Below are 15,683 nucleotides of genomic sequence, written 5' to 3' on the forward strand. Positions count from 1 at the left end.
GGTAAATATGTGGGGTTACTGGGATAGGGCCTGGTTGGGATTGTTGTCGGTGCAGACTCGATGGGCCGAATAGCCTCCTTCTTCACTGTACAGATTCTATAACTCTATGCGTGGGATTTTATGGCCTCGCTCATCCTGAAACCGTAAAATCCCGCCCAAGGTCAGCGGACCGTCCCATTGTCCGCCCCTCGCCCGCTCCGATTCCCATGGTGGGCGGGGTGGTAAAGTTCCGGCCTATGATTCTACGGAGGCCTGAGGGGCAGGTTGGCTGAGGCAGATTGCGAAACTATATTAAACTGTGTGACAGTGGGCACGCAGTGACTGGCATTTAAAGAATTAACTCAAGGGATTCTCTGGTCTCGCTGAGGAGATTTGGTGAGCACCAAGTTCCCTGTCCTCACTTGCCGTGGCAACGCTGTGTGAACAACTGGAAAATTCCAGCCATGGTTTATAATAAATTTATGTTCCTCTGAGGCACAGAAACTCAGTAAGAGTTTTAACAACACCAGGTTAAAGTCCAACAGGTTTATTTGGTAGCAAATACCATTTGCTACCAAATAAACCTGTTGGACTTTAACCTGGTGTTGTTAAAACTCTTACTGTGTTTACCCCAGTCCAACGCCGGCATCTCCACATCATGACTAGCACAGAAACTCAGCAGCGAAGGTGATGTAACCGTGAGTAACAAGAGGCGTTAAAGATTAGATCAAAGGAAGAGGTTGATAAAGTTGCTGAAAATTTTACAGAGTCTGAGCATTGGGGGAATTTGAGAATTCAAAGCGTTCTGAGATGTGTTGTTCTATCCTGGACTCTCAGTGTGGGATCTGGTTGGTCGGCAGTCTGTAAACATACCCTGATATCTGTTTAAGAGTTGTTTATTGACACTATCGGGTGCAGAAGAGGCACCATGCCCCTGGGGAGGATTCCAGCCTCTTTCTCGTGTACTCCTGACTTGTTTATCCGGCAGTAAGAATCCTCCAGGAGCGAGCAACAATAAACAAAAAAAAAACAACTTTCCAAAGTAAAGGTTCCATGAGGATCCTTCATCACAAACAATGATTCCTCCAACCCCCATCTACTTCCTAATCCTACTGACCCACACAGCATGTCACCATTGGTTACATTGCAACATGACTAACTGATGTCAGTCATGCATCATCATCTACGTCATTTGTTAGCTTATCCCATCAGTTAACTTTTGATACGACACACAAAGCTCCTCCCAAAAAGTGACACAGAACGAGAATGTGAAGGAAACGTGGCGAGAAACATAAAAACGGACTTTAAAAGTTTCTTGAGGTTTGGAAAACGTGGCAAAGACAAATGTGGACTGACTATGGGTCAGGACAGGAGAATGAGGAATGAGGAAATGGCAAAGAAACAAAATAAATATTGTCGGCCTTCACAGGGGACGTTACAAGAATCCTTCCAGAAATGCCAGAGAACTAAGGGGCTAGCAACAATGAGGAACTGAAAGACATTTATATTAGTAAAAAGGAATACGAGAGAAATTAATGGGACTAAAAGATAAATCCCCTGGACCTCCTGATGATCTACATCCCAGAGTGGTTGAAAGAGGTTGCCATGGAGATAGTGGATGCTTTGGTGATCATCTTCCAAATTCTATTGATTCTGAAATGATTCCTGAAGATTGGAAAGCAGCAAATGTCACCCCATTGACACAGAAGGCAGGGAGAAGGAAAACTACAGAGCCATTAGCCTGACGTCAGTGGTGGGGAAAATGCTAGAATCTGTTATAAAGGATGTGATAAATAATGGTCGGATCGGGACGGAGTCAACATGGTGAAGATAAACTAGGATTTATGAACACATTCAAAATCCGAGGAATGAATCAGGAGACACATTCACACTCGCGAGCATCCAAGGTAGAAAGGCAGAGAGAGAAAGGAAAAGGTGTTACAAACTGCGAGTTACTATAAAAAAATTACAAAGGTATTGCCATTGAGTAGAGTCCAATGAGTCGATGCCCAATGATGGTTCTTTCGGGTGGATCTGTCCAGTTAGAATTCCTGGTCTTTGTCCCAGAAACTCCGTTGCTGTTTGAGGCAGTGAAGATGCAGCAAAGTATTCTGGGAACGATCCTATCTGTAATTTCTGGAGATCAGGCTTTGAGTGAGCTGAAGGTCAGAGGTCGGCTGCTGGTTGGGGGTTACGGTTTCTCTTTGGAGATTAAACCACAACTGAAGACAGGATTTAAACAACTCAAGTCTCGGTCATGTGACAGGGTGGTTTTGGGTCGAGTCATTCTGTTAAAGATGTACGTTAAGGACCCTTGTTAAAACCGAGTGCAGTTTGAGCAGATGACAGTGGAAGCATTAACACAATGTTGGAGATGAGGAATCCCAATGGCTCTGCCTTTGACCAGGGATGGCTGGTGTGAACGTCCTATCTCCTGGTCCTTTGTGTTGGCTTTGTTAAAAAACATTAAATCCAGGAGTTTGATGCCCATTTTTAAAAACAGATTTTAAACAAGAGAATGTGCAAGAGAAACATATTTTTAAAATTTTTTCTTTGTTCGTTTTTGGCACGAAACCCTGAGTGCAGCTCCAACAACACAAGAAACTTGATGCCACCCAGAACAAAGCAGCTCGCTTGATTGCTACCCCTTCTACTGCCTTCAACACTCACTCCCACCACTACTGACACACAGTGACAACCCTGTGTACCATCTACAAGATGCACTGCAGCAACTCACCAAGGTTCCTTCAACAAGCACCTTCCAAACCCACAACCATTCTCTCTAGAAGGACAAGGGGAGCAGATACCTGGCAACACCACCATCTACAAGTTCCCCTCCAAGCCACTCACCATCCTGACTTGGAAATAGATCGGCCCTTCCTTCATTGGGTCAAAATATTGGAATTCCCTCCCTAACAGCACTGTGGGTGTACCTACACCACAGGGACTACAGTGTTTCAAGAAGGCAGCTCATCACCATCTTGCCAAGGGGCAGTTAGGGATGGGCAATAAATGCTGGTCCAGCCAGCCACACCCACATTGCATAAAGACTGAATTAAAACAAGCTGTAAATCTGTCAGAATTGCGATTACATAAAACCTTCAACTTTGACAGCAGAAAAGCTTTGAAATCTTTAAGTGACAAACAGGAGTGGCAGTGGCTATTGCTAAATTCCCACCTGTCTCCCCAGCTCCGAGCCCCTCAGGAAATCGTCCACTGAGCCACCCGGCCTTTTGATGATTTGTCCGTCGTAAACATCTTCCTCATCGTCCGAGTTTTCCTGCTGCAAGGATTGGCTTCTCTCGCTGAAGATACTTCGTTTCTCAGCCTGAAAACAAGAGGTAGATGAGCATCAGTGACTTCCGGGCAGCTTCTGTGGACAGAGAATCAGGGTGGGATTTCCCAGTCCCACCCGCCATGGGAATCGTAGTGGGTGGGACAGAAAATGCGGTGGACCGTGCAAAGGTCCGTTGACCTCGGGTGGGAACCTCCAGCCTCGGGGCGAGCGTGGCCGGTAAAACCCACCCAATGTCTCAGTTCGATGGCCTTTCATCCTCAACTCAGTCTCTGTCTCCACAGGTGCTGCCCAACCTGCTGAGTGTTTCCAGCATTTTCTGTTTTTGCATTATTTCAGTAACTGTGCTGACGGTAACACGGGCATTGGATTATTCTCTGAAAAGGAAGAATGGGCAGGGTTGCGGGGAAAAGGCAGGGAAATGGCTCGAGTTTTAGCTTTGGGCAGAGATAATTATACAGGCCTGAGGAAAGAGTTGGCCCAAGTAAACTGGGCACAAATAATTGAGGGCAGGACAGTTGAGGAACAATGATGGATGTTCAGGGAGATATTGAATATCTCTCAATTAAATATATTCCAGAGAGGAAGAAGAATTGTAAAAGGAAGAAAAACGTTCCGTGGCTGGACAAGGAAGTGAAAGGAGACAGAAACACAAAAACTAGGGAATACCAAACTGCAAAAGGTAGTGGGAAGCTGGAGGTTTCGGAAAACGTTAAGGTTCAGCAAAAGGCTGCTAAAAATAGAATCAAAGGAGTTAAGATAAAGTACTAAAGGAAACCAGCAGAAAACAAACACTGATACCAAAAGCTTTGACAAGTATATGCAGAGGAAGGGAATAGCTAAAGTTAATGTTGGCCCTTTAGAGGACAATACGGGTGAGGTAATAATGGGGAACACAGAGATGGCAGAGGCGTTAAACTAATATTTTACTCTATCTCCATGGTAGAGAATAATGAAGATTTTCCACAAACTGCAGTTAATGCAGAGGAACTTGATGCAAAAACCATCACTAGGGAGAGGGCATTGAAAAAATAATAGGATGAAAGGCAGATAAGTCTCCGGGACCTGATGGCCTGCACCCTAGGGTATTAAAGGACGTGGCAGCAGAGATAGTGAATGCATTGGTTGTGTTATTGCAAAATTCCTTGGATTCTGGTAAGGTCCCGGTGCATTGGAAACACGCTAATGTGACACCCCTATTCAAAAAGGGAGAGGCAAAAAGTAGGAAACTACAGGCCGGTTAGCTTGACCTCTGTGGTGGGGAAGTTGCTGGAATCAATCATTAAGGAGGAGATAACTGAGCATTTGGAAAAACAAAGCTCAATCCAGCATTGTCAGCATGGTGTTATGAAGGGTAAGTCATGCTTGACAAACTTGCCTGAGTCCTTGGAGGATATAACCAGCCAGGTGGATAGTAGAGAGCCTGTCGATGTGGTATATCTAGACTTCCAGAAGGCATTTGACAAGATGCCCCAAAGACTGATCCAGAAGGTGAGATCGCAGGGGATTGGGGGTAGAGTTAGATTGGATTGAGGATTGGCTGACTGTCAAAAAGCAGAGGGTTAGGATAAATGGGTCATTCTCTGGCTGGAGAAATGTAACTAGCGGGGTGCCGTAGGGGTCAGTCCTCAGACCTCAACTGTTTACAATCTATATAAATGATCTGCAAGCAGGAACAGAGTGTAATGTAGCAAAATTTGCGGATGATACTAAAATAGGTGGGAAAGCAGGCAGTGAAGAGGATATAAAGATTCTACAGATGGATAGATAGGCTGGGAGAGGGGGCCAAAATCTGGCAGATGGAGTTTAACATGGATAAGTGTGAGGTTGGCAGAAAAAATAGGCAAATTATTACCTAGTTGGAAAGCAGATTCAACATGTGTCCGGGCAGAGGGATCTGGGTGTCTTTGTTCATGAATCGCAGAAAGTCGGTATGCAGGTGCAGCTAATTAAAAAAAGACCAATGGGATGTTGGCATTTATTGCAAAGGGACTGGAGTATTAAACTAGAGAAGTGTTGTTGCAATTGTACAGGGTGTTGGTGAGGCCACATCTGGAGTATTGTGTCCAGTTTTGGTCTCTTTATTTGAGGAAGGATGTGGTAGCATTGGAGGCAGTTCAGAGGAGGTCCACCAGACTGATTCCGGGGATGAAAGGGTTGACGTATGAGGAGAGATTAAACAGTTTGCGCTTGTACTCGCTGGAGTTTAGGAGGATGACAGGGGATCTGATCGAGGTATATAAAATTTTAAAAGTTATTGAAGAGACATATAAGATAATGAAGGGGCTGGATAGGGTAGAGGTAGAGAGATTCTTTCCACTTAGAAGGGAAACCAGAACTAGAGGGCACAGCCTCAAAATAAGTGGGGGCTGGTTCAGAACAGAGTTGAGGAGGAACTTCTTCTCTCAGAGGGTAGTGAATCTCTGGAATTCTCTGCCCATTGAAGTGGTGGAGGCTACCTCGTTGAATATGTTTAAATCACGGGTAGATAGATTTCTGATCGATAAGGGAATTAAGGGATATGGGGAGCAGGCGGGTAAGTGGAACTGATTTGCTTCAGATCAGCCATGATCTTGTTGAATGGAGGGGCAGGCTCGAGGGGCTAGATGGCCTACTCCTGCTCCTATTTCTTATGTTCTGGTGTTCTTATGAATAAAGTAAATGTAGAGCAAATGTTTCCTCTTGTGGGACAATCTGGAACAGGTATAGGTTGAGAGACGGTAGATTTAAAACTGAGATGAGGAGGAACTACTTCTCGCAGAGGGGGGTGAATTTGTGGAACTCGCTGTCCCATCGCGCGGTGGAGTCTGAATCATTGAATGGTTTCAAGAGGGAGATAGATATATTTCTAATTAAAAAAAGAAAAGAGGGACATGGGGAAGAGGTGGGGAGGTGGATTTGAGACCAGGGAGAGATCAGCCATGATCTGATTGAATGGCGGAGCAGGCTCGAAGGGCTGAATTTGACGACTTCTGCTCCTAATTCTGATGTTCCTAAGTGGCAGCAGGTAAACCGCTCCTTTGGAGAGCCGACACACAATGGCTCCCTTTCATGCTGTCAGCATCCGGTGATTGTGTGTAAGAAATTTGCACAAAAACTTTTAAAACATTAAACATTGAATATTTAATTGCTGCTATTTCCCATCCTTGTTACTCTGAGAATGTGGCTGAGAACTTCCAACTTAAACACAGGAACACAAGAAACAGAAGCAGGAGGAGGCCACTCGGCCCTTCAAGCCTGCCCCGCCATCCAATACCATCATGGCTGATCTATGTCGGCTTCAATTCCTTTTCTGCGCCATTTCTCCATCGCCCTCAATTCCTCGATCTATCAAATATTTAAATACTTCTAATGATTCTGCCTCCAGCATTCTTTGGGACAGAGAATTCCAGAGATTCACCATCCTCTGCGAGAAGAAATTTCCACATACCTCAGCTTTAAACGAACGGCCCTTTTTCTTGTAGCGATGTCCCCTTGTTCACGACTCTCCCACTAGTGAAAACATCTCAGCATCTACCCTGTCAAACCCCTCAGGATGTTACATGTTTGAATAAGGTCACCCCTCACTTATCTAAACCACGAGGAATACAGACCCAGACTATTTAGTCTCTCTTGGTGGGACAACCCTCTCATCCCAGGAATTGGCCTGGTCAATCTCCTTTGGACTGCCTCCGATGTAACTCTATCCTTTTTCAGGTAAGGGGACCAAAACTGTGCTAAACCAGTGATAATAGTTTGTTACAACCAAGTAGTAAACACCAGGCCTGAGGGCAATTACGAGTCAACCACATTGCTGTGGCTCTGGAGTAACGTGTAGGCCAGACCAGGTAAGGACGGCAGATTTCCTTCCCTACAGGGCATTAGTGAACCAGGTGGGTTTTTACAACAATCCAACTCATGGTCACGTTTGCTGATATCAGTTGGTTTATTTCTAGATATTTTTAAAGTGAATTGAAATTCCCAAACTGCCCAGTGGGATTAGATTCACAAATCTCTGACAAATCAGAGAATTGCCAATTCTACATCAGAAAGGATGGGGTTGAGTTGAAGCTAAACATGCGGCACGGTAGCACAGTGGTTAGCACTGCTGCTTCACAGCTCCAGGGACCCGTGTTCGATTCCCGGCTCGGGTCACTGTCTGTGTGGAGTTTGCACATTCTCCTCGTGTCTGTGTGGGTTTCCTCCGGGTGCTCCGGTTTCCTCCCACAGTCCAAAGATGTGCGGGTTAGGTTGATTGGCCATGCTAAAATTGCCCTTAGTGTCCTGAGATGCGTAGGTTAGAGGGATTAGTGGGTAAATATGTAGGGATATGGGGGTGGGGCTTGAGTGGAATTGTGGTCGGTGCAGACTCGATGGGCCGAATGGCCTCTTTCTGCACTGTAGGGTTTCTATGATGACTTCAGTTAAAAAAAGAACATTCCTCAGGACGGGAGAACAGAGGAACAACAACAGTTACACAATTCAGAACTGTTTGTACTGAGCAGTCAAAAACACAGGCTGGGTTTTTATGGAGCTTCAGCTCCATGTATGGGGCGGGAGGGGGGAGTTTGTAGATAGCCCTCCTGATAAGAAACAAATTGTGTCACTAAGGGGCCAATTGAGGGCCTCTTCCTGCCCTTGTTGACATTGAGCACAGCAGGAGGCCCCTCCACCACAGCGAGCAGGCTGTCCAATCAGCGACTCTGTAGCCCACGGAGGGGCCCCCGGGCAACAATCTCCCCCACCCCCCCATCCTGCCCTATTCAATATCCCCACCCCGCCCTACACGAGGGTCTGCTAGACTGGCCCCCGTAATCCCTGACCCTATTTACCATCTCCTTATGGGCTGTGTCCATCGCTGCGGTTTCTTGGCGCAGTCCCGGCAGTGGCCACTGGTGCCAGAGGCGCTGCAGCGATTTTAAAAACTGCCAGCTCACTGATTGGCTGGCAGCTCTGGCTGGAGGTGTGACCTCATCCCTTAAGGGAATTGGAGCCGCAAAGGCAGTTTCCTGAGGGACATAAAGTCCAGTCAGTGACCCCCAAACAGCTGAGGCAGGGTCGTCCCCCTCCCGTTTTCTGACCACTGCTCCAGGGACAAAGATTGGGGAATGGCTAGGAGGGATTGGGGTTTGGGAGGGGGGGATTGGGGAATGGCTAGAAGGGATTGGGGAATGGCTAGGAGGGATTGGGGTTTGGGAGGAGGGATTGGGGAATGGCTCGGAGGGATTGGGGTTTGGGAGGGGGGATTGGGGAATGGCTAGGAGGGATTGGGGTTTGGGAGGAGGGATTGGGGAATGGCTAGGAGGGATTGGGGATTGGGAGGAGGGATTGGGGAATGGCTAGGAGGGATTGGGGTTTTGGGAGGTGGGATTGGGGATTGGAGAGGAGGGATTGGGGAGGGGGATTAGGAGGAGGGATTGGGGATTGGAGGGGAGGGATTGGGGATTGGAGAGGAGGGATTGGGGATTGGCTAGGAGGGATTGGGGATTGGGAGGGGGATTGGAGATGAGGTTTGGGGATTGGGGAGGGGGATTGGGGAGGGGGATTGGGGGGAGGGATTGGGGATTGGGAGGAGGGATTGGGGATTGGAGATGAGGGTTTGGGGATTGGGGAGGGGGATTGGGGATTGGAGAGGAGGGATTGGGGAGGGGGATTGGGGGGAGGGATTGGGGATTGGGAGAGGGATTGGGGGGAGGGATTGGGGATTGGGAGGGGGATTGGGGATTGGAGATGAGGGTTTGGGGATTGGGGAGGGGGATTGGGGGGATGGATTGGGAGGAGGGATTGGGGATTGGGAGGAGGGATTGGGGATTGGGAGGAGGGATTGGGGATTGGGAGGAGGGATTGGGAGGAGGGATTGGGGATTGGGAGGAGGGATTGGGGATTGGGAGGAGGGATTGGGAGGAGGGTTTGGGGATTGGGAGGAGGGATTGGGGATTGGGAGGAGGGGTTTGGGGATTGGGGAGGGGAATTGGGGGGAGGGATTGGGGATTGGGAGGAGAGATTGGGGATTGGGGGGAGGGATTGGGGATTGGGAGGAGGGATTGGGGATTGGTGGAGAAGCCGGAGAGAGAGAGACGACGTTAGTTACCCTGTTATTCTCGGCGACTCGCTGAGCTGCTTCGCGGGCTATGGCTTTAGCGACGGTGTTTGGGATGGGAGTCCCTTGGGGCTGTGGGAGGATTCTCTGTGGTGATGGAGATCTCCCCGTCCTGTTGCTGGGGGGTCCATGGTGATTCTGCAACGTGGGCTGCAGAGAACGTCCGTAGAGAGGAGATGGTGAATGTGTTTGTTCCCATGACTCGTCCCTCCTCAGACTTGGGCCCATGGGTTGGTCTTTGGTATCGGGCGCTCTGGCACTTACTAATGGCTTGGTTCTGGAAGTGGGGCGGAGGTGAGGGGTTGGAGGCACCAGTAGGTCAGTTGGGATAGCTGCAGCATAAGAGTCTTCAGATTCGCCCTGGGCAGATATCGTCCGTACAATAATCTCTCTGGTTTCCAGGCTTTGTATTCTCAAATAATCCACGGTCACACCGTTTGCCGTGGCGAGCATGACTTCTGCAACCTGAAAATTCACAACAAAAAACAACAATTTGTATTTCGACAGCAACATCCCAAAGTGCTTCATCGAAACAATATCCGGGGCTCAGACACACGGGGAGGTATCACAGAGTCTGAAAGTGTGATCTTACCGGCTGTTCACACTGCACTCTCGCTGCAGTGAGCTGGGAGAATGTGGCGCCAAAGCTCCGCCCACTGCAGCGGGATGGGAAAATCCCGCCGGCAGGAACACTCCGGCCATGGAGTCTTCAAACACAACAAGAGGCCCTTCAGCCCATCGTGTCTCTGCTGGCCATCAAGCACCGATCTATTTTAATCCCATTTCCCAGCACTTGGTCAGGAACCTTGTACACAATGGCAAGTGCTCATCTAAATGCTTCCTGAGGACAGGTGAGCAGCTGCTTAGTCAAAGAGCCAGGTTTTAAAGGCGTGTCTTAGATATGGAGGGAGGTTTGGGGATGGGTTTCCAGGGCTTCAATAAAGAAAGAACATCTGATAGCTGCTCCAACACAAGCTTAGACTCAAGGTTGAATTTTGGGTGATACTGATCGAGCTTGACTCTGACCGAGATACTGATCGAACCCGCTTTGTTAATCTCATTTCCTTCTTTGAGTATTCGGCATCAGAGCTTTTCACATTTGCTAACACCAAGCCTGTGTGGCTGCGGAGATTTACCTTCTGTCCTTTTGCACACACACTGTAGCCCGTGACCCTGGCTCCATTCGATGTCCCGGACGAACTCAGCATTGGTGGTTTCCAGCTGATCTGAATAGTTCCCGGTGTTGATCCAACCTGAACCATAACGTCCTGAGGAGGTGCCGGGGGGCCTGGGAACAGAGGAAACTGGTCACCTCCCCAAACACTCCAACCTTTTCTTCAGGGCAATCGAGCAATGGCTGCAGAGGCAGCAACAGACAAATCCTTTTCCTCAAACTCAGACTCTTTCCTTCCCTGTGGGGCACAGGCCCTCCCTATCTCTGTAACCTCCTCCAGCCCTTACACCCCCTCCCTATCTCTGTAACCTCCTCCAGCCCTTACACCCCCTCCCTATGTCTGTAACCTCCTCCAGCCCTTACACCCCCTCCCTATCTCTGTAACCTCCTCCAGCCCTTACACCCCCTCCCTATCTCTGTAACCTCCTCCAGCCCTTACACCCCCTCCCTATGTCTGTAACCTCCTCCAGCCCCGACATCCTCCCTATCTCTGTAACCTCCTCCAGCTCCTACACCATCTCCCTATCTCTGTAACCACCTCCATCCCCTACACCCCTCCCTATCTCTGTAATCTCCTCCATCCCCTACACCCCCTCCCTATCTCTGTAACCTCCCCCAGCCCCGACACCCCTCCCTATCTCTATAACCTCCTCCAACCCTTACACTCCTCCCTATCTCAGTAACCTCCCTCAGCCCCTACACCTCTCCCTATCTCTGTAACCTCCTCCAGCCTCTACATCCATCTCTATCTCTGTAACCTCCTCCATCCCCTACACCCCTCCCTATCTCTGTAACCTCCTCCATCCCCTACACCCCCTCCCTATCTCTGTAACCTCCTCCAGCCCCTACACCCCCTCCCTATCTCTGTAACCTCCTCCAGTCCCGACACACTCCCTATTTCTGTAACCTCCTCCAGCCCCTACACCATCTCCCTATTTCTGTAACCTCCTCCAGCCCTTACACTCCTCCCTATCTCTGTAACCTCCTCCAGCCCCTACACCCTCCCTATCTCTGTAACCTCCTCCAGCTCCTACACCCCTCCCTATCTCTATAACCTCCTCCAACCCTTACACTCCTCCCTATCTCTGTAACCTCCTCCAGCCCCTACACCCCTCCCTATCTCTGTAACCTCCTCCAGCCTCTACATCCATCTCTATCTCTGTAACCTCCTCCATCCCCTACACCCCTCCCTATCTCTGTAACCTCCTCCATCCCCGACACCCCCTCCCTATCTCTGTAACCTCCTCCAGCCCCTACACCCCTCCCTATCTCTGTAACCTCCTCCATCCCCGACACCCCCTCCCTATCTCTGTAACCTCCTCCAGCCCCTACACTCCTCCCTATCTCTGTAATCTCCTCCAGCCCCTACACCCCCTCCCTATCACTGTAATCTCCTCCAGCCCCTACAACCCTCACTATCTCTGTAACCTCCTCCGATCTCCAGACTGAGTAATGAATCTTTATTTGTGGATTGCCCAACTCTTCCCTTGGAGAAAGGGTCATCTGGACTCGAAACGTCAGCTCTTTTCTCTCCTTTCAGATGCTGCCAGACCTGCTGAGATTTTCCAGCATTTTCTCTTTCAGTCTCCCCATAGTTGTTCTAGGAAACTGTCCCAAAGACGTTCTATGAATTCTTCCTCATGGATACCTCTGCCAATTTAATTTTCTCAATCCAAATGAAGATTAAAGTCACCAACGATTAATGTACTGCCTTTTTTACATGCGCTCATATCCTCCTGATATATCATGCAGTATAGCTATTGTTAAGGGGCCTATAGACGACTCCTACCAGCAGCATCTACCATCTTATCTCTCACCTCCACCCATATGGATTCTACATATGGGATGGGAGGGGCGGCACGGTAGCACAGTGGTTAGCACTGCTGCTTCACAGCTCCAGGGTCCCGGGTTCGATTCCCGGCTTGGGTCACTGTCTGTGTGGAGTTTGCACATTCTCCCCGTGTCTGCGTGGGTTTACTCTGGGTGCTCCGGTTTCCTCCCACAGTCCAAAGATGTGCGGGTTAGGTTGATTGGCCAGGTTAAAAAATTGCCCCTTAGAGTCCTGGGATGTGTAGGTTAGAGGGATTAGCGGGTAAATATGTGGGGGTAGGGCCTGGGTGGGATTGTGGTCGGTGCAGACTCGATGGGCCGAATGGCCTCCTTCTGCACTGTAGGGTTTCTATGATTCTATGATCTTCCGATCCAAGATAATCTCTTTCTATTGTACTTGTTCAATCTCGTACTGATAAAACTAGCCCCCCAACCCCCTTTCCTTCCTGCCTGCCCAGCATTGTGCTTCCGATCGATCACGTGTGGACAACACAATAAAAGCAGAGATATCGCGGTGAGCTCAGAGTCTGGTTACTCTCACAGCCGGAGTGACAGGGAGTTGGGAATACCAGCACAGCGACACAGTAACACTCGCCATTTTCACAAACTAGTAACATCAGAACAGGAGCTTCATTCGCTGAATACGAAACCTCCCCATCACAAAATGTTTCAGCAGCTTTGTGACGGATTTCTCTCTTCCCACGATATCTCCCTCCCCCAACATCGAGGCAGCACAGTATCAGGTGTGGAGTTTGAAAGGATAAAGACTTGCATTTACACGCCACCTTTAACCGCTTTGCCATGCCCGAAAGTGCTTTTCAGCCAATGCAGTGCTGTTATGATAGAGGAAACATAATAGCATATTTCTACACAGCAGGATCCCACATTCAAAAATGTAATAACGGTCACGTAATCTGTAATCAGTTTCTAGCGATATTGGTCGAGGGATAAATGCTGACCCTCTGACAGTGCGGCGCTCTCTCAGTACTGACCCTCTGACAGTGCGGCGCTCTCTCAGTACTGACCCTCTGACAGTGCGGCACTCCCTCAGTACTGACCCTCTGACAGTGCGGCGCTCTCTCAGTACTGACCCTCTGACAGTGCGGCACTCCCTCAGTACTGACCCTCTGACAGTGCGGCACTCCCTCAGTACTGACCCTCTGACAGTGCGGCGCTCTCTCAGTACTGACCCTCTGACAGTGCGGCACTCCCTCAGTACTGACCCTCTGACAGTGCGGCACTCTCTCAGTACTGACCCTCTGACAGTGCGGCACTCCCTCAGTACTGACCCTCTGACAGTGCGGCACTCCCTCAGTACTGACCCTCTGACAGTGCGGCACTCCCTCAGTACTGACTCTCTGACAGTGCGGCACTCCCTCAAAACTGACTCTCTGACAGTGCGGCACTCCCTCAGTACTGACCTTCTGACAGTGCGGCACTCCCTCAGTACTGACCCTCTGACAGTGCGTTACTCCCTCAGTACTGACCCTCTGACAGTGCGGCACTCCCTGAGTACTGACCTTCTGACAGTGCTGCACTCCCTCAGTACTGACCCTCTGACAGTGCCGCACTCACTCAGAACTGACCCTCTGACAGTGCGGCACTCCCTCAGTACTGACCCTCTGACAGTGCGGCACTCCCTCAGTACTGACCCTCTGACAGTGTGGCACTCCCCCAGTACTGACCCTCTAACAGATTGGCACTCCCTCAGCACTGACCCTCTGACAGTGCGGCACTCCCTCAGTACTGACCCTCTGACAGTGCGGCGCTCTCTCAGTACTGACCCTCTGACAGTGCGGCACTCCCTCAGTACTGACCCTCTGACAGTGCGGCACTCCCTCAGTACTGACCCTCTGACAGTGCGGCGCTCTCTCAGTACTGACCCTCTGACAGTGCGGCACTCCCTCAGTACTGACCCTCTGACAGTGCGGCACTCTCTCAGTACTGACCCTCTGACAGTGCGGCACTCCCTCAGTACTGACCCTCTGACAGTGCGGCACTCCCTCAGTACTGACCCTCTGACAGTGCGGCACTCCCTCAGTACTGACTCTCTGACAGTGCGGCACTCCCTCAAAACTGACTCTCTGACAGTGCGGCACTCCCTCAGTACTGACCTTCTGACAGTGCGGCACTCCCTCAGTACTGACCCTCTGACAGTGCGTTACTCCCTCAGTACTGACCCTCTGACAGTGCGGCACTCCCTGAGTACTGACCTTCTGACAGTGCTGCACTCCCTCAGTACTGACCCTCTGACAGTGCCGCACTCACTCAGAACTGACCCTCTGACAGTGCGGCACTCCCTCAGTACTGACCCTCTGACAGTGCGGCACTCCCTCAGTACTGACCCTCTGACAGTGTGGCACTCCCCCAGTACTGACCCTCTAACAGATTGGCACTCCCTCAGCACTGACCCTCTGACAGTGTGGCACTCCCTCAGTACTGACCCTCTGACAGTGCGGCACTCCCTCAGTACTGGCCCTCTGACAGTGCGGCACTCCCTCAGTACTGACCCTCTGACAGTGCGGCACTCCCTCAGTACTGACCCTCTGACAGTGCAGCAGTTTCTCAGTACTGACCCTCTGACAGTGCGGCACTCCCTCAGTACTGGCCCTCTGACAGTGCGGCACTCCCTCAGTACTGACCCTCTGACAATTTGGCACTCGGCCAGTACTGACCCTTTGACAGTGCAGCACTCCCTCAGTACCGACCCTCTGACAGTGCGGCTCTCCCTCAGTACTGACCCTCTGACAGTGCAGCACTCCCTCAGTACCGACCCTCTGACAGTGCGGCTCTCCCTCAGTACTGACCCTCTGACAGTGCGGCACTCCCTCAGTACTGACCCTCTGACAGTGCGGCACTCCCTCAGTACTGACCCTCTGACAGTGCGGCACTCCCTCAGTACTGACTCTCTGACAGTGCGGCACTCCCTCAAAACTGACTCTCTGACAGTGCGGCACTCCCTCAGTACTGACCTTCTGACAGTGCGGCACTCCCTCAGTACTGACCCTCTGACAGTGCGGTACTCCCTCAGTACTGACCCTCTGACAGTGCGGCACTCCCTGAGTACTGACCTTCTGACAGTGCTGCACTCCCTCAGTACTGACCCTCTGACAGTGCCGCACTCCCTCAGAACTGACCCTCTGACAGTGCGGCACTCCCTCAGTACTGACCCTCTGACAGTGCGGCACTCCCTCAGTACTGACCCTCTGACAGTGTGGCACTCCCCCAGTACTGACCCTCTGACAGTGTGGCACTCCCTCAGTATTGACCCTCTGACAGTGCAGCACTCCCTCAGTACTGACCCTCTGACAGTGCGGCACTCCCTC

The 15,683-nt window shown here is 50.3% G+C and overlaps 1 protein-coding gene across 1 annotated transcript in view; it reads right to left on the minus strand.

The window, feature by feature from the left end:
* Nucleotides 1-15,683, minus strand: part of rimbp2b (RIMS binding protein 2b) — a 276,601-nt gene that overhangs the window by 54,194 nt on the left and 206,724 nt on the right. The window contains exons 12-14 of the mRNA XM_078227134.1: nucleotides 10,490-10,641; nucleotides 9,345-9,818; nucleotides 3,158-3,307 (exon numbers count right to left, since the gene is read on the minus strand). Coding sequence (XP_078083260.1) covers nucleotides 3,158-3,307; nucleotides 9,345-9,818; nucleotides 10,490-10,641 — 776 coding nt within the window. The remainder of the gene's footprint in view (nucleotides 1-3,157; nucleotides 3,308-9,344; nucleotides 9,819-10,489; nucleotides 10,642-15,683) is intronic.

Source organism: Mustelus asterias, chromosome 13 (genome assembly GCF_964213995.1).
Source record: "Mustelus asterias chromosome 13, sMusAst1.hap1.1, whole genome shotgun sequence".
In the NCBI taxonomy this organism is placed as follows: domain Eukaryota; kingdom Metazoa; phylum Chordata; class Chondrichthyes; order Carcharhiniformes; family Triakidae; genus Mustelus; species Mustelus asterias.